This window comes from Candoia aspera, chromosome 14, assembly GCF_035149785.1.
Source record: "Candoia aspera isolate rCanAsp1 chromosome 14, rCanAsp1.hap2, whole genome shotgun sequence".
In the NCBI taxonomy this organism is placed as follows: domain Eukaryota; kingdom Metazoa; phylum Chordata; class Lepidosauria; order Squamata; family Boidae; genus Candoia; species Candoia aspera.
In genome coordinates, this window is record NC_086166.1 from 16,994,199 (window position 1) to 17,017,413 (window position 23,215).

A 23,215-nucleotide genomic window follows, 5' to 3' on the forward strand; every position below is an offset into this window, starting at 1 on the left:
ACAGGAAGACTTATGGACCAAATCTATCACATTTACACCAAGTTATAACGTACAGAAAAATTGGTGCAAAATGTCCTATAGATGGTATACAACCCATCAATAATAGATATTATATCTTAGATGATAGATAAATCATACATTAATAGATGTTGGAAATGCCATGAAACAGAAGGAACATTTTATCACATGTGGTGGACATGCAAAAAAATAAAATAAAAATGGAAATACATACATAGGACAATGCAGAAAGTTTTGGAGTTTAAATTCAAAATAAAACCACAACTTTTCTTACTAGAATAATCTCAGAAAAAGTCAACAAGAAATATCATAATTAAATGAGATATATGCTTATAGCAGTGAGAATAAATTTTGCTCAATATTGGAAGAAAGACACAATTCCAATAATACCAGATTGGGACCTTAAACGTGGAGAATATGCAGCAATGGCAAAACTAGTGGTATATATAAACCCAATCCAAGTTTAACTACGTTTAAGCAGGAATGGTTCCCATATATACAATACATCATGCAGCATGGCAAATATAATCACCTACATTTGGTTTTTAAGGGAGACCAAATGCTTATAAATATTGCAAATTAGCAGATGTATAAAAAGAAATCAGAAATAGCTTTAAAAAAATATTCTTTTTGTCTTTTTTCCCTTTATTTTTAGTATTTTAATTTTTTAAACTTATTTTCTTCATCTATTTTTTCTTCTATTAACATGTACAAACACACACACATTTATTATATAACAAATACATTGATGCATGCTATTCCTTCATTTCGTCCTTTCCACTGCTATACTTAGCTTTGAATGAAAAAGCCAAATAATCATAATGCTCATAACACTGATACCCTAAACTATAACTAATGATGATAGAATATCCACTCCCTGCCTTCTTTATATCCAGTACTCTAAGGTATAAGCACTGCCTGAAGGCACAAAAAAAGGTATCTACATAATAGAATGTTAAGAATTTATGTATATTATATAAATATTGTATTGAAATAATATAATGTATCAGGATTTACACTAACACAATAAAAAGGGGAAAAAAAGAAATATCTGTGACTAATATGAGGTGTCAGTTGGTACAACTGGTTGCCACAGGATTTTGTGAGTCCTATTTCACTGCGCCTTTGAGTCAGTTTTTGACTCCTGGAAACTGCCTGGACTAGTCCCTGCAGTTTTCTTGGCAAGATTTTCGAAGTGGTTTGCCATTGCCTCCTTTCTAGGGCTGAGAGGAAGGGACTGGCCCAAGGTCACCCAGACAGCTTCGTGCCCAAGGCTGGATTAGAACTCATGGTCTCCTGGTTTTCTAGCCTGGTGCCTTCACCACAACACCAAACTGGCTCATTAGAGCTCTAGAGGATGGATGTTCGTTTGTCAAAAATGATCCCGTACTGAGCAGGTGGTTGGACTAGAAGATCTCCAAGATCCCGTCCAACTCTGTGGTTCTGTGATCGTAATGGGCATTTCCTCCTCCTGCAAAGCCATCTAATCCATGGTCAAAACCAGATAACATCAAAGTAAAAGCATTACATCAAATATATTATGGCAGCAACTTCCAGTGCATTAGGCCACAAAGGGCTTCCTTTTGCCAACCCATCAGCTTCACTAGGAGACTCAGTTTAATATCCAAAGAGGGATGTACATTGATGAAAGTTCGAGCAGATTGATTTTAAGAAGGAGGGCATGGACTGGGGAGTGAAAGGTCATACTTACATGGCTCTGTAGACAGGATAACTGACATCAAGTGGTATCAGCTGCAACAGATTCACATTTATGCTGGGCAAAAGGAATTTTAATTTATTAAAGAACCAGGAATCGTAGTCTAAAGCTGTGAATTTGGAGAAATAGCGTGCCAGGTTTGTAAAAATGGTACTCAGCACTTCCAGCCTCACCGTAGCATTTCTGAGGCCCAGAATGTTCTTCTGTGAAGAGAATTTCGGAAAGAAGGAAAGAAAAGAGTGAGATTCCCAAGCTCTCCTTCACAGATGCACTGAGCTGGAGAGTCCCCTCCATTAGATTGACTAGAGCAGGCAGTGTGTAGTGGAAATTCATTTAGTCCATATTTTAAATTGGACAGCACCCTTCTGTAAATTTTGTAACAAAGATCAGGCATTAACACCATTTGCCTATGAAATGTTCATGCAAGAAAACTATAGGAAAACAAATAATAAAGTTTGATATTAAAATGATTTACTGATTTATAAACTTCACAGTGAGACCTTGATTTAATGGACTATTCAAGAAGATTTCCACTCTTCACGAATTGCTATTAAATATGAAATTATGTCAGCCTAGCAATTTGCATTATTTATGTGAAGATGCATTATGCAAATAAGGCAAATTGTATTTATTTGTTCAATTTATGTCTCCAATCATCAGGCAAATAATTTGGGTAATAATGCCACAGTGCATATGATGCAAATTGCTATGTACATTTAAGATAAATGTAATGTCTTATAATGGGGATGGGCTTGGACTGTAGATCTCCAAGTTCTAGGGATCTACTAGATATCAGCTCAGAAACCCAGCAAGAATAATTTGCTCTGTACATAACTGCTTGCTGGGGAAGAAGGAAGAAGAGAAAAAGAGAAAAGGGCCCACTCCTTTGGGAGTTGCCCCCTTCTTCATGATATACTGCCCCAACAGATGACCCATGAGAGAATGTGGCCCTACCTACAAAATATTCCCCATATTTTTCTTAGAAATTACCTGTTCAATGACTAAATTGAGTCTTGTCAGGAATTCATCCATTCTGGCAAGAGGGATTTCAGAGCGTTCATCCTTTAGGGTTGAAAGAACATGCATCATTGTGGTCACATTGACCAGTGCATTCGATGTTGCAACGAAGTCAATCAGCTGGCGAACATTCAGGAAGTGTAAGAGAGGAAGCTAGAAAAGAGATGATTCCTGGTCACAAGTCAGCTCTTTCTCCCATTTGAAAATAAAAAGGAGGGTACTGCCAGGCACTAGGGAAACTGCTTCACTGAGTTTTCCCTAGTTGTTGGGTAAGACAGCTTGGGTGCAAGCTCAGTATCTTCTGTTCATGGTAAATATCCAGATTTATGCCTCTGTTTGAACACGATTTCTTGTACTGATCTTAAAGAATGTGCAGGCTTCAAAAATTATGAAGAATTTATTTTGAAATTTATTTGTACAATTTAGAGGCTGCCCAATTCCATAAGACTCTAGGTGTTAAAAGCTGAAAGCACTAAAATCATAGACCAGAAGACAAAACAAGTACTTAAATAATACACTACTGGTCCTCAACATCTACCCTAACCCAAGGGCTGAAGGAACAGCCAGATTTTTAGCAACATTTTGATCATCATCTGGGTGAGAGCCATGCAGATCTCTGGAAGGATGCTCCTCCAAAGGCCAGGTACCATGGCAGAGAAAGCACATTTCCTAGTTCCTGAAAGACAGCATTTTTTTAATTGAAGGGACCTGGAACATGCCTACTACATCCAATCTTAGTGGGCAGAAACTATTGGAGATTGGCAGACACTCAGATAACCAGGCCCTATACCGTGAATGGCTTTATAGGTGACAACCAGCACCTTGAATTGCACATGGAAGCACACTGGCATCCAGGGCTGCTTGGAGAAAATGATATCACTTGCTTTGGACCTCATGGAGGTACAGCATCTCTTTCTTATTCATTCAAGCTGTGTTTCAAGGGCCACCTTAACATTAATGCATGGATTTCTTAAAGCAACTGCAGAGACATCTGAAAAAAGTTGGCCTTCTCTAAGTAGTAGTAAAGGTTGCATATGGTAAAGTGGTTGCATAAGGTTCAAAATACATATTTCAAATCAATTTGAAAATGCACACATACTTTCTGCCCCTACAACCATTGTCTGAATTAGCTGCTAAGCAATAGATCAAACTCACAGGTTCAAACTTCTCATGGGTGGATTTTACTTCGCCCAAGGTGGCATCATGGAAGAAAAAGCCCCAGGACTGCTGAATCCATTCACCACTGGGCTCCATGTGATACACTGAATAAGGAACAAGAGGACTCATGAAATACTGAGTTTATCCAATGCCAAGATTATGCCTTACCTTGCAATTCACCACACTGAGGAGAGCCTGACCCTCCCTTTCAACCAAGGCATATCTACTCTTACCTATTTACAACTACCTATCTTTCTAATGCCCACCAAATGGAAATTGTTTTTTAATGGGGGGTGGGAGCTGAGAAGTCTCTCAGAAATCAATTGTCAAGTCAGTGTTGACTCTTAGCAGCCACACAGGTAGACCTTCTCCAGAATGATCTGTCCTCAACCTGGCCCTTCAGATTTCACAACAATGCAGTCATCATCACTGTAATCCCACCCTAAAATGGTTTGACTATGCTTAGGCTCATAGAAACAGCTCTTTGGGGCAGCAGAATGGTATGTGTGGCAAAAAAATCTGAAGTGATTCCCTCTTTCCTGGAGCAGCACATTTCTTGTATGAATTTTAGGTGTCTACCTCTCTCTCTGCTGCTTCATGTGGCCACCTTGCCTGCATCCCTCTGAGAGGGACATCAAAGCACACTTCACACTATGACACACAATGGCTATGATTGGAGATTACTCCAAAGGAGACATCTCTGAAATAGGATTGGTTACTTCAATCTGCCAGAGTCAGCATGCCTCCTATGAGTCTGATGTCAGGTTACCTTTAAATTCCTTGAGATACTGAATAATCCAGAGTACCACAGCTCTCTTTGAAGTTTCTGACATTTGGTCATGTGCATCACTAAGCCTTGAGACACTAAAATGACACAAGTAACAACAAAAAGTGACCGAACGGTTCATAGTCACTGAGATTTTGGCATGTAAGAGCTCCCAGGGGATGTCACACAGGTTGCACTCCTCTTCACTTGGACTACAGGGTGGGCTCTTCCCAACTTCTCTGTCCTGGGAGGACCACCGTGATGCAGAACCGTTCAATATCTAAACCCACTATGGGCCAGAACCCACAGAGAGCACAACCTCCAACCAAAGACATGGGAGGAAATGAAGAAATACATCCCAAGGTGGGAAAACTCAGTAGGTGCTGAATCTATCTATCTATCTATCATCTATCTATCTATCAATCATCTATCGTATGGCAGCACATACATATTACAAATATATTATATTAAAAAATTGGGAATATAAAAAGTTATATAGAAAATATACATTGGTCATAGGGCAATTATAACTGAATCTGAATCTGAATCTGAAAAAATGGAAGAACTGCTGAAGGTCCTACCCCCTCAGGTAGTACTGGGAAGAGGGGCAGAAAGCAGGCCTTTCTGACAGCAGCCCCACACTTTAGAACCCTCTTCCCCTTAAGTAAAACATAGGAGAGCCAGTTTGGCCTAGTGGTGAAGGCCCCAGGCTAGACACCGGGAGATGGTGAGTTCTAGTCCCGCCTTGGACACAGAGCCAGCTGGGTGACCCTGGGCCAGTCCTTCCCTCTCAGCCCTGGGAAGGAGGCAATGGCAAGCCACTTCTGAAAAACCTTGCCAAGAAAACTGCAGGGACTTGTCCAGGCAGTTGCCAGGAGTAAAAATAATGACTTGAAGGTGCACACACACACAAAAGGTGAAACTGGCCCTACCCCTTTAAAGTGGCAAGGTACCCTTAAGTGGTAAGTCTGATGCAACCTGTAGGGAAACTGGTGCTCCCCTGCTGTCCTAGATTACAAGTCCCACAGTGCTTTATCACTAGTCTCATGGGCTGAGGCGCTGATAGTTGAGGTCCAGACCAGCTGGAGGATACTGGAGTCCCTATCTCTGGTCTAAAAGTCTCCACTGCAGGAGCCAGACTGGTTTTAGGAAATAAACAAGGAGCCAGTGCCTTGTTTGTAAATGAAAAAAGAAAGACGACAAGGTAAGTTGGGGGGCGACGAGTGTCTGAGGGCTGACAAAGTTGGTAGAGAGCAACCACACTGATTTGCCTGCCATGATTACCCAGACCCTGTTCTGGCCATTTTGTAAATGGACAAGTTCTTTAAGGGGCAGCCATTGTCTCTGAACTCCCACAAAGTAAGTTCACAATGTGAAAGGTGCCCTCTGGCCCAGAAAGGCCAGAGACTCCTCCTAGAAGGGGAAATATATGGAAAACGTACATGACCGCGAAGGATTCATAGTCTCGGGGGATGAGGTAAGCAAGGGTTGTGGTATTGAATGCATGAGCAAGGAAGCGCAGCTCTTGCTGGAATGTGATGTTCCAGTCAGTTGCAGTGGGGACCTCCAAGTGAGAAGATGCAAGTTCCAGGAAATTTGTCAGGAGCAACTGGGCCACTTCCAGGTTCGGAAGGACAACCATCTTGCGCTGCACGGGGATTAAAAGAAAGTCCAAGAAGTCACCCAATTGAAAAGAGTAGCCATAGAATCATACTACAGGTTTATATGTTCATCTGAACACATTAGTGGGGGCTTCAGTGGCTTAGTGATTAAGACTCTGAGTCAGGGGACCATTAAGGTTGGCAGCTCGGCAGTTCGAAACTGGAAAGCATGAGCTGCATGACGGAGTGAACTCCCATCAACCCATCCCAGCTCCTGCTAACCTAGCAGTTTGAGAGCATGCAAATGCAAGTAGATGAATAGGTACCACTTCGGTGGGAAGATAACAGGGACATGAAAGGAGCCCCCTCGGGCATCCCCTGGGCAACGGTGACATCACCAGCAAATCCTCTGACACGGGGGAAAAAAACAGATCCATATCTACAGTATATCTAGAAAACCTTGGGTGGGGGAACAAGTTTTAGCCTTGCATTTCCCTTGACATGCTAATTGTGTGGAGATGATGTTTTATATGAGAAACATTCAAGTATAAATTCTTCCTCCCCCACAATTTAAAGTGGTTCATGATTACTTGTCCAGGCATCTGCCCTGTATATTTACAATCCCAGGACAGGTTTTTGGGAGATGGCTTTTTTTTTAATGTAAAAAGTGGTGAAAGGGTCTCTTCAGAGTTTAAAAACTTTTTAAAAGCACATTTATAAAAGTGCTGAGTTGTTTGCAAAGAGGTTCCCCCCACTCACCTTTGACATTTTCTGGAATGATCATGTGATAAATAATGCGGCAACCACTTTATACATTTTTTTAAAAGAAAGTGAAATTTGTTTATTTATTTATTAAATTTGTCCCCGCCCATCTCCTCCTATTGGGGGACTCTGGGCGGTCAGATGGTGATTTCCATCTACTCCCATGTAGTCTAACAAACATTTCAATTTTTTAAAAACTCCTAAAGAAAAAAATGCCAGACCACAACTGTTCTGCTGAAGAGAAGAGAACAAAGCAGAATTTTAAGAATATACAGGTCTCTATTACAGATTTTGACTAACTTGTTTGAAGAAACCAGGTTACTGCTAAGTCACTAATGGGATTCTCAAGGAAAATAGTGCTGAAAGTTTGAAACAACCACCTTCAGTAACCATTTTTTTTTCTCATAAAAATGGACTGGGGTTGTGGGGGAGAGAGATACCTTAATAGCAGCCTGGGTGAATTCTTTAAGAATCATCTGGACATCGCTGAAGCTGCTATCTTGGAAGAAGACCAGAAGGCGCTTTGCCAAATAGTGGCTGGTCAAAGTGTCAGAATGGATTATCATGTCCCCAATTTGTTCCGGAGTTAATAGATCCAAAACTGTGTACTGTTGGGGAAAATATATAAACATTTATATATCTGAGATGATAGATAGATAGAGACAGAGATATAGATAATAGATCTATAACTGTAAGCAAACAAATATAAATACATTTGCTCACTCTTGCAAATATTCATCTGCTTCAGTATTGGTTTATAAGTTTGTCTAGTAGGTTGGCTACCACAGTGGATGTGGCCAATAACAGGCTCTTCACAAGCAATTCCCCGAATTCCCAGCCAGCTGGCCCAGCACAGAAACTGTCAGATTAGAGAAATACTGTACTCATTCTGCTTGTGCAACTCCCTTGGCCACTATTCCTTCTCACTCAGCATGGAAGAACAATAGTCTGCTCAAGATGACAGAGAGATTACTGGAATTGATAGACTGACTGAGGAAAAAAAAGGCCCCAGCCTACCTTTTTCCAGCTGGTATACTGTACGGTATTCTTTTTTAAGTAGAAGAGTACTGATTTTTCCACCTCTAGTTTTTAATGCCCAAGCACCCTTCAGAAAGAACAGATCTCATATCTCACACATTTTCTTCCCTTCAGTTCTTCACTAGGAGACAGCCAGCCTTGCCCAGCCTTGCCCTAGCCAATAGCAACAATATTTTTCTTTTTCTGGAGAAATGGAACATTAGCTCAGCACCATTAGGCAAGAGAATTCTTCCGTGGGATGTCTCTTATATGCCCAGAAACCAAAAGATGCGGCAGGCTCAGGTCCAAACCTCTGTAGACTTACTGCATCAAAGGTCTGGCGGAAGTAGGAAACCAACTGAAAGTATGGCACATTCATAGAGAATCTCCTAAAGAATGTGAGGAGCCAATTTCTGGTTGTGGTTTGGCCAGAACAGATGGGACCTACAAGGAGGATGCAAAAATAAAAGTTATAAGCCAACTTCTTTATGGAGGACTATGGCACACCTCCCTAATGAAGTTTTATTTAATGTAAATTATTTACTATAATTTCATCTTCAGACATAATTGGCTACCTGTACATAAGCCCTTGTTTTCTTTTTCTGCACTAGTAATGCCTGTGCATCTTGCTTCCTGCTCCACCTTAATATTTCCTGTCCTTTGCCTGACGACCTGACCTGTATTTTTGTATTTTTTCCTTTTCCCCCTTCACAGAATTTCCCCTCTTGCAGAGAGATTGCTTAAACAAGCTATCTCTTCCTAAACTGCTTTTCTTCCCAGCTCAGCACTTCCCTAAAAGGTGCTAAGGGCAGGTTAACAAGCTCAGCTCTGTGACCTTAATTAGTTAATTAGCACCCTCAGCCAGCTTGCACTGCTATCTGAAATTCGCAGGACCCTAACCAGTTTCACCCTCAAGGCCTTCCTCTGCCTCCTAAGTGGCCGGGAGCAGACTAAGCCAATATTCCTGTCCAGGTATATTCCCCATTGTGTGCCTGCCAACCCTCGACTCTCTCATGATCTCTTCCTCTCCAATTAATTTCCCCTTGCTACCTATCCCAGAGCCAGGTGAGGATTCCAAAGGGTGAGGGAGGGCAGAAAAGAGCATAAGCTTTACCCCCTTTTCCCGACTTCCTTGTGAGTCATGTTCCAGAAGCCTTCCCCACCGTTTGGGCTCACCCGACTGTTTGGGGTCATATCGTTCTGATGCTGTATGTATGTGCAGGGGCAATTTCTTAATAAATCTTTTTCAAGACCATCCTGGCATCTCTCTTGGTGTTCTCATTCTTTGGTATCAATCCTGCAATTCTAAATGAAGAGTCGATGCACAGATTCAGGTCAACACTTCCCTAAGCCAAAGTTTGGCAATGCAATGGCTGAAGATTTCAGGATCTCTTCCAGACCAAGATGTGCTTTGCCTTCACATAAAATGAAACAAAAGTGTCTAAATCTCATAGGTGTATGAACTTTCTTGAGATTTTGACAAACACTTTTTATATTAGATTTTAATGTATCTTACTTTTGTGTTTTAGCTTTTTATATTAGATTTTAATGTATCTTATATGCTTTTAAATGACTGTACCCCACCCTCCTTACGCTGGTCTTTGACCATAATAAAGATTTTGTTTGCTTGAGATTTTGGTGGGGTACCTATCCATATAATAGCACAAACAGAAACCTTTGTTAATCACTGTTCTTCTAGGTCTCTCTATATTTAAATTAGTTACCTGTGGTTTGAGACTTTTGGGTGAGGAAGGACACAATATAGTTTAAAACATCTGTCTTCCTTTCCTGTGAAATTTCAGAAAAGCCACTGTTCATCCCAGCAATCCTGGAAGATAGAAATTGCTGTTGTCATGTTTAGTCTACATACATACAGCAGTTTAATCCTATTCTATAGTCCATTGAATCCAGAGGTTTAGCTAAAGTACAGGATAGTTCTTATATTATTCTTTTTTAGGATATAAAAAGGATGTAATCCTGTCCCCAAAACACCTAGCAAACCAATGAGGACTCACACAGATTTGTAGGCCTCGCAGGAAATATGGATGGGTATTTGTTGAAGAATAGCAGCTGTTACACTTGGCAGCACTATCACAAGCCTCTTTTCAAACCAGAGTTGATAATCAAGATCCATGAAAGTTGGAAATTCCATATGCAACCTTTCGATAGTCTTGGTGAGCAGGAATGTTTTCACTTCCATTGAAATGTTGAGAATGCTGACAAAAGTAGGCTAAAAGAGGGATGAAAGCCCATTATGACTTTGAGTGAGATGGCTTGTAGAAAAGGAAGAAGTAACAATGAAGGTCCTACTTCTGCCTTTGAATCAGGTTCCTTGTTTGGATAAGGAGAAAAGCTTTTCTTTATCATTACACCTATCAAATCTTGAAAGATCTCAGAAATCTGACCCAGCATCTGAGGAGCATCTTCACTTAACTTCAAATCATAGGATAAGAAATCTATTATCCATGGAACATAATCACCCCCACCACTGCCGCACCATCTCTTATTTATTCTTCAGCATGCTTTACTGATCCTCTAAGTTAGCTTCTTTGTCCCTCTGTAGTAATGACTGGAAGATGAGCACCAGTACCACAGTAATAATTTTTTTTAATTGGAATGCTAAAGATAAAAAGTGGTGTGGTGTGTGTGTGCATATGAAATTGTAAAAAAAAAAAAATCCAAGAAAGCCTGCAGAGAACTGTTGCTTCTGGAATCTGCTTATTTCAATGGATGTACAGTAGATAAAGTTTAGCCAAAAACTTGTGTTGAATTTGTAGCTTCTGTTGTGTGTGCTTACACTAAATCTAATATTTTGCTCTGGTATTTATTTTCTATGTACAAGTTAAGTGCATTTTATGCAGCTTAGAAACTTTACAGCAGAGTTGCAGAGCTACCTCTAAACCAGGAGCAGACAAGCATCATCTTGTGGTCTGCCCACAGTCTTCTCTCCTCTACTGTTCTTTATATTTTTCTATGGGACAGGATTTGAAGTCATGATCAATGATTTGTACAGCTCTATATTTTCATATTCTTTGACACTGAATATTTTGCACTTAAAGCTGCAAAGGGATTTTTCCATTTTCTTTTTTTCCTTTTTCCCCCCAAATAAAAGTGTGATTGCATTTCTCTTGTGAAAGTGGTCTGTCTTCCAAAGGGAAGGGGGAAGAAGGGTTGATTCTTCTTCTAACCATGAGCCACAGCTTTACAGGACTAGGAGGTGGTGCTTCATGTGTAATAATGGCATTTGTAGGGGGAAAATGTCAGCTGAGACATTCTATGGTGGCAGTGATAAGTACCAAGCTGTTACATCATGACAGGAGGTAGAACTAGGGTGTATACAGTAGATCTAGAGGGCTTCTTGGAGAGGAGGTTTGAGATCTTCAGTGGTTTGCGACCTCAAAACCACTACACCAAACTGGGAGAGCCAGTTTGCTGTGGTGGTTAAGGAATCAGGCTAGAAACCAGGATACTATGACTCCTAGTCCTGTCTTAGAAACAAAACCAGTGGGTGACCTTGGGCCAGTCTCTCAGCCCTGGGAAGGAGGCGGCCAAGCAAACCACTTCTGAAACCTTGCCAAGAAAACTGCAGGGATTTGTCCAGGCAGTTGCCAGGAGTCAACACTGACTCAAAGGCACACGAACACAGGGCTTTTGGAGAGGAGGTTTGAGAGTTTCAGTCTTTCACCCTACACCCTCAATCCTGCTACTACAGGGAGTTTTTCCCTCACATAACTGCATATTCAAGATTTCTGACCTACAGTCTTTCCTCTCACACATTCCAAAATTCTACAGGATCAGATGTAATTTTTTTTTTAATGCTGAGGATGTTCTGAAGGTTTTTAAGGCCACCAGCACTGTGTTCTAGTGGCTGACCATTGTTTATTCATTCCATTCGCCTAGTTGAGTAAGCTTTCTGAGTAGTAAGTTAATTACAAATTCTTGGTCAGAGAATGCTATCATTTTCAGAGGTCATTATGGGATGTTTTAGTAGGATTTCCTGAATTTCCTGAAAGTGTAAGGTGCATAAAGATATCAAAGATTCTGCTACACAGGTCCTATTTGGCACTTTGGAAGAAGTGTATTGAAAACTAGACCACCAATGCCTTCACTATTATTTGCAACTACCATTGTTCAAGTTACCATGTTGCATCACATATCTGCTGTTACATCCTTGAAAAATCAAGAACCACACTGTTTCTCACACTGAAGCTGTTAATGTAGTCACCCACTATAATTAAGCTACTGTAGATGCTGTTAATTCAGTAGTTTAAGATGGGCTTTTTTCCACAAAGTGGAAGATCTTACCTGAAACAAAGACCTGGGCCTTCTGTGTCTCGAATTCCGAGACTCTGTGTGTCTTCGATTAGCCTGATAAAAGTTATTATTGTACTTATTGAAAAGGATAGGAAAGGTGAAGAATGGACAAGTATGTTGTCTAGCTGGGGTACAGAACATCAGAAGAGGTTAAAATCTTGGAAACAGGCTTGTTTCCCTCTTCACCTGCCCACCCACCTCTTTCCACTTATGGTGTGGGAAAATGCTGTGTAGGTCTGCTGAACTGCTTCAAATTGCTTTGAATATTTGTGCTTTGCATCTTTCATCCACAAAGAAACCCTATCTTTGAGTGCTAGAATTTGGGGACACCTGTTGTCAAGAAGGATAAAATGCTTACAGTCAGGTCCCTGTACAATACAGGGACTTCATGGCCACATTTGATAATGGTTAGGGTTAGGGTTAGATTAAAAAAAAAAGATGAATTATAGCCATGAAAGCAATCTGTCCAAATTACTGTTAGTTAATGCAGAATCTTCATAACCAGATGACTTGAGTGTTTTGGAAGCTAGGGATTGAGCGTTTGACCATGAGCTGTTCTTGCAGCACCTGACCAACATGGGCCAATATGGAAGTTCTTTTCTTTTCAGCCTGGGGAATTGCAGATGTCTGTGAGCATGTGGTATATGTGGTTGCTTTGCAAACTTTAGGAACGAAAGTTCTCTGGCTTTTGAGAATTACAAGACCCAATGTTGCTTAGAGATGATTCATGACTATTAAATTTCCCTGAAATCAATGCTGTAATACCACAATTGATCAAATCATGTCTGATTTGAGTCTAAATGGGTGCACACTGAAGCATGTATATGATTGTGGCATCACCCTAGGTCCAGTCCCCCAAATGATTGAGCAATATTCCTTTGAGCATGAGGATCCATCAGGGCAGAAAGATGCTGCCATTATTTGCAACAGATATTGTCAACTATCCAACTTTGGGTCATTAAAATCATATGGACACTGAAAAGGGATTAGGTTGCTAGCCCATTCCAAGTGGGAATCAGAAAGTATGGAACTCATTGATCTAAAACAGTTTTTAAAACCTACATCAATTATTCCAGCAAATTAAGCTGTTTCCTGAAGGAAGCTGTACCTTTTCAAAGGCAATGTTGAACTCATCCCAATACGCTGCTAAGGCATTGAGGCTTGGGAAATGACCCAGTCTTTGAAAGACAATCACCACCTTGTCAATGGAGCTCAGCACTTCTTCTGTCACTGTCAGCTGAGCAAGTTGAACAACTGAGAGTTCCTCCAGGTAGGCTATCTAAAACAGAGAAACAATGGACAATGTGGGTGGAAAGTTTTCCCATCTGCTTTCTATCGTACCTAGCAAATCAGCACTATGTCATACTTGGATTGAAAAGAACTCAAATGCCCTGGAGTTCACTGAATAACCTACATTTGCTGGACCAAGACATTTTGCAGGTAGAGTCAAAAAGCAAGATGGCACTATGTGTAGTCTCCACTCAGAGGCTATACAGCTGGCACTTGATCTTAGCAATTGGAGACAACTTCTCACCACGTTAGATTTTAGAAGATCCAGGACAACCTATGTGGCATATATAGTCCTACACTTCCACAGAGGGGAATTGTAGGAAGTCAAGACACTGGACTAGATGTGCTTTGAGTTTGATCTAATCCAACAGGATTCCTCTTACATAATAAGAATAATCTAACTGAAGATGTTACTTGGAAGCACTGATGTTCTCCAGATTTTTTGAATGACAATTCCATTAACTCAGTCATTGTGGTGAATGGCAAGGACCTGTGGGAGATGTATTTCTGAAAAAAAATACTGCATCCTATTGCAGTAATAGCAAGGGGGCTGTGCCTCCTCCATTGCAAATGAAGACAATAGGCTGGCTTAGGAGGCATGTGGCAGCCCCAAAGCATACCCAGCCCTGCCTCCAAAATCTCCTGCCCCCACAACTCTTGCTGGTTGCCTCTCTGCAATATAGCATTAGTAGATCAATGTGCCTCCCATGTGCTAGTGATGGCTGTTAGTATGTAGCCAGACTGGTTGCCTCTCTCCCCTGCTCACTCACCCAGAGGTCTTTCTTAAGGATGCTCCATGCAATGGCTAAGAAGATGGGGATTATGCAAGATAGATACACAGGACAGCAATAAGGAAGAAGAGCTCACCTTGAGGATACTGACTGAGGAGCCTGATGCCAACACCTGGACATACAGTGCTCCTGAGGTAGCTGCCTCACTTTGCCAAATGGTAGTACCTCCATAGGCAAGGGATCTTCTACCTAGCTGCCTCTCCCAGTTTGTGAGGAATAAAATGGGATACCATTACCAGGCCAGCACTGAAAAACTTTTTTCTGGATGCACCATAAATGACTGAACGTTGACATAGGAAAAGCATGAGCCTTGAATATGTGCTTCCTCACACTGATGTTATTAATAGAAGGCTGAGTTCACACAACATGCTAAATCTGTGTTTATGCAGCACAACTGCTGAGTTCTGCTCAGCAACAGAAGAGCATGCTTTTGGATGCAACTTAGTACAATTCTGTTGGTTATTTTATTTATTTGGTTTTTGGACACTTGTATTCTCATCTCATCAAGAATCAAAATAAAGAGATTCTGGTCTTGCATTCTTCTTATCTGCTCTTCCGAACAAATAAACCAGTGACACTCTGAACCACAAAGGATCTCACTCCATCCTAGCCTGCTGTGCAAACCCAGCCCTTGTGAATAGAGTTTCTGTGCTCATTAGGAAAAAAATTGGATCAGGGCACAATGGTCTGGGGAGCAAAATTGTCACAGCTGATGTTACCCCACTGAAGTTGGGATCAATCGCCATCAACTCTGTGAGGGTAATCATGGATTTGAATCGCTGGAAACTGAGGGATAACCAGTCTTCTCTTGTATGGCAGTCTGGAATTAAATGAAAGTAGCAACAGACTTCAAAAAGTTGGAAAGAACTGCATCTACATCCGCGCACATAAATACACAGAGAGAGACTGAGAGACTTCCCAAGCAGTTAAAGAGCCCCAAAATGTGGTCTTCTGTTCCACAATACACAAATGTATAATAATGTGGTATATTTTATTGCAAATGGAACAGTTGCTCTATTTCTGTTGGTCTTTGCCAGTTTCTCCCATGTTGACATAAATCTGTTTGGTTCATTTCCACATTGTTCTATATTATCTTTTAAAAATTAGATAATAATATCTAACATTTCTAAACTTATGTCTTCTCAGAAGATGAGCTCTTGTATTATTTTCTCCCTGTACGTTAAATTAGTCTCAAAACACATTGTACATCAATTTTATGTGTGTGAGTGGCCACTGCAAAATTGAAAGGCTGGATTACATACTCCCCACCCCCCACATTGGGCTGCAGCTTTCCCTGTAACACTGCAAAGGAATATTTTGAGCAGAATTGAAAATTATGTTCCCTAATAACTGCTGAGGTTGCTCCTATAGTCAAGGGAGCCTCCACATTGCTCATGAATTAACACAACCGGAACAGCTCACCTATTTTCTGAAGAGTTTTTGTGATCCATTGGGCCACTTCAGTTTTGGTCTCCAGCAACATTAGGTCAAAGACATAATCCAATCCTTTCACACTACAAGAAATCAAAGTAGTAGTACTGGAATTCCTTCCTCTCTTCCAGTGATCATATGCAGCACTAACTTCTCTTGTTTCAGAGGCTTATACCTGGGAGGAATCTCTTAAAACACTCCCACACTAAGGAAGAACCTCCTTTCTTGGAGGCAATAAGGTATCTTTTCCATAGTCATTTCTTGTCATTTCTTTCTACTACTCTCTCTAACCTGATTTTTGCCAGACATTTGGAAGTATAAATCCCCAGCTATGTTGGCTAGAAATAACTAGAGTTAAATCTGGAAGGTTCCGTCTTGGGGAAAATGCATGAAAATTAATTTCTATATTAAGAACATAAATTCTAGGGATGTGAGTACATTCCAATTTCAATTCTGAAAATCAGATCAATTCATTGATAGGATTCCAATTCACTTTGGAAAATGAAATTGTTAAACTGGGTTGATCTGATTCAATTTTCTGATTCAATTTTTTTAAAAATAAAAATCCATGTGTAGCATATCTTTTTATTTTCTGAACTGAATTGGTTCAGCTTGACTTGAGGAACTGAACCACTGTATCTGTTTGATTCAATTAATATATTTGATGAAATATTTAATCAAATTATTCATCAACTCAATTCAGAATGGCAAAGCTCTGTACAGCTCCAATAAAGGCTAATTTCTAGGAGCAACAAATACACGTTTAAAGATTTCTTTTCCCCTCCCACTGCACCAGCCCAAAGTAATGAGCTGTAAAATGTGCAATGATAAAGATGTTCCTAATTAATACTAACTTCCTTCTGTAAGATTTCCCTCCCAAATTTTTCCTTCCTTTCTCTCTGCCTTCCTTCACTAAGCCTACATAAAATAATAACCCTTGGAAATTTTACTTACATAACATACAAGTGGGTGCAGTTGGACAGGGAAGGAAGAATCGTCAACTCCTGAGCAGTGATGGAGGGCAGGTACAATGTCAGAACCCTACTGAACCAAAGCTCCAAATCCGTTGTCCTCATGAAGAAAAAATGTGGTTTTAGGATTTGGAAAATTCCCTTTAGCATGATGGCTCGAACTTTCATGTTGGTTATTTCCACTAAGTTATTCTGCAGACAGATAGTGGACAAACACAAGTTAACCCCAAGGGAAACTTGCTTATATTTTCAAGATACAGAGATTCACGTTGTCCATGAAATAAATGCTTTTGTAGTTTCTTTTAGAAGGCTCCAACTACAATGTGGTTGAGTTCACACAACATATTTCAGCCAGGTCAGCTAAACCTAAAGCTGCATTTGCACAACCTGCAAAGCTTGATCCATTTTAACATTGCTTAGTATTCCTCAGCTGTGTGAATGCAGCCAGCTAGGTTAGGTTTTTTTTTTTTACATCACTGCTTTCACTTTATCTTCTCAGAGGCTTCTGTTTTCTCTTGTCAGAAGCCTGAATTCATTGGTGGCAGAAGCTTTGAAAGAGGACCATAGAGGGCAAAAACATGCTTGGTTCTGTCTTAAAACCTTCTAGATTGTGGGATAATGGCCAAGTGTCAGCCCTTCAAACCCAATTCAGCCTCTAGGCTCAGTGACTCTAGGTCAGACCATACCTCTCAGTTCTACCGATTTTATATTTATTTTTTGCAATCTCTTATGAGGAGGAGTATCAGTGCAACCAATGAACAACCATTGGTTCCCACCATTTCAAAGCCTGTTTAATCTTTAGAAATTCAGATGTGCAGTACGTCATCCAACCAATGTATTTCAAAAAACTAAAATCAAAACCTTAGCCACAGCAGTGATTTTTGGTTTGCTCAACTTAATCCATCAAGTAAGCTTCTCTCACCTGTTCTGCAAGTGCACTGATTTTGAGGAGGAAAGTCTGGAGCTCAGATACATTTCGACTTTGGAAAAGGTCCATCACGCCGGCTGCCTCCATCTCTGCACTCACTCTCGTGCTATCAGTCAGAATGCCAGACAAGGCCACCAGTGTTCCAACCTGGGTTGCTGTCAGCAAATCCAGCACTTCAAACTACAAATAATAATAATAATGACAACACCTCGCTGTAATATTTGTTGGATGAACAGACAATAATAAAATAACAGTGAGAACTACTTTCCTTGTATCCTCATATGAGGCATAATGTAATAAAATTCCCTGAGCTTGGGAATGAACAGATGGACATCCTGTCTATAGTTCCGAAAAGGAAAGCCAGATCCCCAGTAAATCAAGAGAGTTAGCAAAAAGATTAAAGGTGCCAAGGAGGATCTGTGGCCTGCCTTACTCACTGTTAAGAGATAAGATAAACTTTTATTGTCATTTCACTATACACCAAAGTGTACATTAAAATGAAAATGAAAAATGAAAAGCTGTTAAGTACAGACATATCTAGCTTCCAAGAGCCTGTAACCTAACCTAGTTTTCTTTTAATAAACCTGGTAATGAGACTTTCGGGAATTTCTTTATAAATGTTAGAAGCCTGGAGACATACAGTATGTTCCTAAGCATATGACCCATTCAAATGTTACCAAATCGTAATTTCCAGCAACCTCAACCAACGTGGAGAAGGATTTTAGGATTATAGTTTAGCAACATCTGCAAAGCTTTGATCCAAAGACAATTTGAACAAATTCACCCTTTGAACTGAATCTGTGAGTTGAAATCAATAATTACAGGTAGTCCTTGACATATGACCATTTGTTTAGAGACCGTTCGAAGTTACGACAGCAGTGAAAAAAGCAACTTATGACTGGTCCTTGCATTTATGACAGTTGCAGCATCCTGTGGTCACGTGATCGCCATTTGCAACGTTCCCAGCTGTCTTCTGACAAGAAAAGTCAATGGGGAAGCTAGCAGGGAAGGTCACAAGTCATTGTCACATAACGCCATACTTAATGACCACACTTCTTAACGATGAATTTTCCGGTCCCTATTGTGGTCATGTTGAGGACTACCTGTAAAATAGATTTGACTCTGATCAACCTTCCAAACTAAAAGGCAATTTGAATCCAGTCTTGGCTGGCTGGCACATCCCAACCATTTACCAGTAGCCACACTGATATATAAATTTAGAAATGGTAGGACTAGGGACATCTGAAAGGAGAGGTTAAAAAAAATCAAGAAGGGAGCTGCAGCAAGCTCACACAAAGCATGTAAAAAAGGGCGCAAAGCCACCATCTTAACTTTTTTGATCCACCTTGTGGATGCCCCTGGGCAGGACTAACGCTTTAGTCTTTCTCTCCCAAGGTAATTGTGAGCATAAGAGACATAGGCATCCGATTCAAGCCACAGTGATGTCACCTGCATCATGAAGTCATTGTACAAATTATATGAATTGTGCAACTTGCATCTATCACATGATATCACATTCCTGTCTTTGACCATCCTGTGGGTCACAGTGATAAGTGGGGACAGCTCATGTGAGCTGCCTTAAGCACTTTAAATACGTGGGGGAAAGAAATAGCACTTACTCCATTAAAAGATGGATTCAGGTGGACAAAGTTGCTGTAATCAGCCAAGCGACTGGAAAGACCAAAGTTTTCATGCAGCCAATCTCTACTGTTTGAGGCTGTGAATGTGCATGCAACTCCTGCAAAATGTGCACAAACAGGAAAGTTTAATTAGCTAGAAATCAGAGTTTGACCGATATTCCCTAGTGTGCCAGTCCTTCTCTATTTGTGCTTCTGTTCCTTCAGTCTCATGTTTCCCCTGTCACCCTTATCTAATGCTTTCCCTATTGTTACAATTCACTCCCTAATCCCAGAATAATATCTATACATCCAAAGCAAGGACACAAAAGGTTGACTTTCATATGTGTGGAATGTTTGGCTCCAGCTATGTTTTATTTATTCCAAATTTCTGTGAAAAGTTACTTGGGAGATGGTATGGGAGATAGTCAATGTTAGCCCTTACAAAGTAAATGTCACATATGCAAAATGATGAGACATTTTTGTCCAGAAAAAGAAGGCATTCCATTGTAAAGCTGTCCTGCAAGACCATCAGGAAGATTTTATGCAGTTGTTTTGGAGTTGGGTGATGCCAAAATAGAATCAATCAATCAAATAAACAAACACATACATACATCATGTTATTTTAATGAAGCCCATGTGAAAGACTTTTCCAGTGGATTGGGTCCTGGACTGCATCTTGAGAAGCCAGGGTGGGATAGAGGGGAAGGTGTTGGACTAGGAGTAGGGAGACCTGAGTTCGAGTTCGCACACAGCCAAGGAAGCTCACTGGTTGACTTTAAGCCAGTGACTTTCTCTCAGCCCAACCTACTTCACAAGGTTGTTGGGAAAAACAGGAGGAGGGAGCATTATGAATATTGCCTTGAGCTCCTGTCACAAAAGGTGAAACGTACAACTGATAAATAAATACTGTGCAGCTTTCAGGACAGCATTAAGCTTTGATGCTGGTTAGAGCTGAGCAACCTCATGTTCGTGGACACTACCAAAAAATAATTTCCCAACATATTTTTTGCATTGTTCAGAAGAAAAAATACAGCAAGAAAAATACAGTTTGCCAGAAACAATCACCTTCCTTTGCAAGCTGCCCTTCAAGGAAATTCAAACGATTATGAAAGACAGCAAGCTGGGTCACTGGATCTAGTTTATAATATACAGAATTTAGACCTTTGTAGCTGCAAAAGAAGCAAAGAAAATGAATATTTGCACATTGCACATCAAAGCAATGGAGTACTGTAATCCCATATTTTGCAGACCCAGATGTTTTACTCTGCTGTGCTCTTCTCTAATCAGTATTCAAGATCAGCACAAATATGACCGATCTACTTTTCTATGATCTCCCATTAACCTCTCAATTCTTTTCTCTTTACCATATGTTACTAACATTACCAGAAACTAATAGACAAACTAGCAGTATATTTCCATGAAATTCAGTAGAAATTCATTCAGAAATTCATATTTAACACCACCTGAAACTCAGCATAGAACATAACATTTAGATGAGAGTTATATTACCATTAAAAATCATGAATGTGTTAATGTAGTGTTTCTGATTCAGTTCTGAAAAGATGCTTTGGAAGGTGTGGGGCACAAATGGCAACCCTATCTGCAGCTTTTGAAAACAGCCATGTCTTTCCTGAGGGTCCTATGATAGCTGCAGAGGGCAGCTGTGTGATCTGGGGAATAGATGCAGGTGCTTTGTAGAGTTGTGGACAGTGATTGCATCTGTGTCCCTGCAGACTCAGAAGCTTCTTTGCAGAATAAAATCTGAAGTGCTGCATCTCTAGTACCTCAAGGCACCCCAAGGTTATTTTAATATGTTTTATTAATGCAATTTATATACTCTGTGCAGCTTACAAATGATACAGGAGTAAAATAGAAAGATTTAAAGAAAAAAAATATAACCAAATGCAAACACCCAATAACAGTCAACTTCCTAGCCACTGACATCCCAAGAAAAACAGACCTAATATTGACTACTGCAGAATCAGTAACATTGATCACCTACTATATAATCAATTCCCAAAGGTTTTCCGAAGCAGCCAGGTATGGTGGCTGTCAAGATCTTATTTGATTCTTTTCTAATTGTGGTATTATTGCATGTTGTTGGGTTTGTTTTTTTCATTTAAAAAATAATTAGGTTTTTATTTCTTTTAAGCATATAGTTCCATTATACAGTATTTGTGTTTGTGTGTGTGTGCGGTGTTCTTCAGAAGTATATAGTTTTCTGTATAATATTATGTAGTTATATGGTTTATGTACATATTTGTTATTATCCATTTGTAATACATAATGTAATGCTTTTCAAGAAATTACAATTTAATTTCTTGAAAAGCATTACATTATAGATTATAATTGTTGCAAAAAGTAACAAGCAAACAAAGGGGGAAAATAAACAAAGGGGAAAATAATAAAGAATACCACACTATTCCAATTTCAAAATTATGCTGCTTTTTCTAATATCATAAAGATCCAATTTTAAAACAATAAATTTAATCTAAACCATATGCAATGATATAGTCCAATCTTGGAGCTGCTTTTGGTTGTGCTAAACACTGCTCAGAGGCATCTTCAGAGGGGGCCAGAAAAAGTCAAGATTACAGCCATGACCATGCAATCAAAGCCACACCTCATTTTTATATGTGTTGCACATGTAATGAACATAAAAAAGGGATGAGCTTCAGTTGTGCAGTCACAGCCACCATCTTGACTTTTTTCATACCCCCCGCCTCATTCCAAACCTGAGCAAACTTACATGTTGTGGAAGTCCATACAGCCTATCTGAGTTGGAAAGAGCATCATTATCCTAGCATCAGCAAAGGGCAGCAGGTGCACAAGTTTGATCTGCAACAGGTCTTTCAAGGAGGATGAGCAGAGATCAGGGAAGCTCTTGTTAACCTTGGCCAGAATGGTCTCCAGGGCAAGATACACAGCTTTGTGGTCAAGTGAGAGATCAAGTGGCAATGTGGACAACGTATCCAGGAAGGCCTCTATATAGAGGACACTCTGACTGTTGAGGGCTTGGGCAACAAGTTCCATTAGGGTGATGTTGGAGAGGACCCCATGAGTGACAGTCAGTTGGGCCAGCTGGGAAGCTGTAAGGACATCAAGAGTGGCAAACTAGAAAGAGATGAAGAGAACAGAGTGAAATCTGTGCACTCTCAAGGAAACTCATTGGTTAAGCAGAAATAGCTAAAGAACAAGATACTAGTTGGCTGCCTTGAGTGACCTATAGGCAGAAAAGCAAAAATAATTATTGTAATGATAAAACAACTCCAGTGTGTTACCAATCGAGAGCAAGGCCCACTCCCTCTTCGCACTGAAGATGTTGCCTACTCTGGCAATGAAACGTCTGCAAGAAAACAACAAGGCTCAGAGAGGACTCCACAACTCCAATGTGTGCCAGGAACTTTAAGGAACAGGACTACTACTTAGCTCCATGGAGTTGCCCATTAGGCTGAAATGCAAGATACAAATCAGCATTCTTTTTTCTGATTAATTTTATTTGTTTCCATACACTTCCAAGCTGTGCAGAATGCTCACTGTTTCTTTTAAAAAGACCCAAGTGTGCCTGAGGTTGTTTTCCCTAGGACAAAAAACTTACAGCATTTATTTACTGCTACCATAGTGCAACACTTTGGATTAGTTGGAACTCCTAATCAAAGGCCAGTAAAGGGAAAGAAAAACCCCTCACCCCATCAAAACCACTCCAGGTCTGCATCAAGTCATTATAGGAAGCATAATTTTGAAACCTCTTCCAGTTGCTTTGTATCCATTCTTTAGCTGATCTTTTCTGGCACCCTGAAAGGTAATGCAAAGGA

General features: G+C 40.2%; 1 protein-coding gene across 3 annotated transcripts in view; it reads right to left on the reverse strand.

Moving 5' to 3' along the window:
* LOC134505234 (uncharacterized) overlaps nt 1-23,215 on the reverse strand; it is a 100,858-nt gene that overhangs the window by 72,167 nt on the left and 5,476 nt on the right. For all 3 annotated transcript variants that reach the window (XM_063314846.1, XM_063314848.1, XM_063314847.1), the window contains exons 3-9: nt 23,089-23,195; nt 22,150-22,514; nt 20,466-20,569; nt 19,401-19,519; nt 17,776-17,961; nt 16,837-17,045; nt 15,874-15,965 (exon numbers count right to left, since the gene is read on the reverse strand). In XM_063314846.1, the coding sequence (XP_063170916.1) occupies nt 15,874-15,965; nt 16,837-17,045; nt 17,776-17,961; nt 19,401-19,519; nt 20,466-20,569; nt 22,150-22,514; nt 23,089-23,195 (1,182 nt within the window). The remainder of the gene's footprint in view (nt 1-15,873; nt 15,966-16,836; nt 17,046-17,775; nt 17,962-19,400; nt 19,520-20,465; nt 20,570-22,149; nt 22,515-23,088; nt 23,196-23,215) is intronic.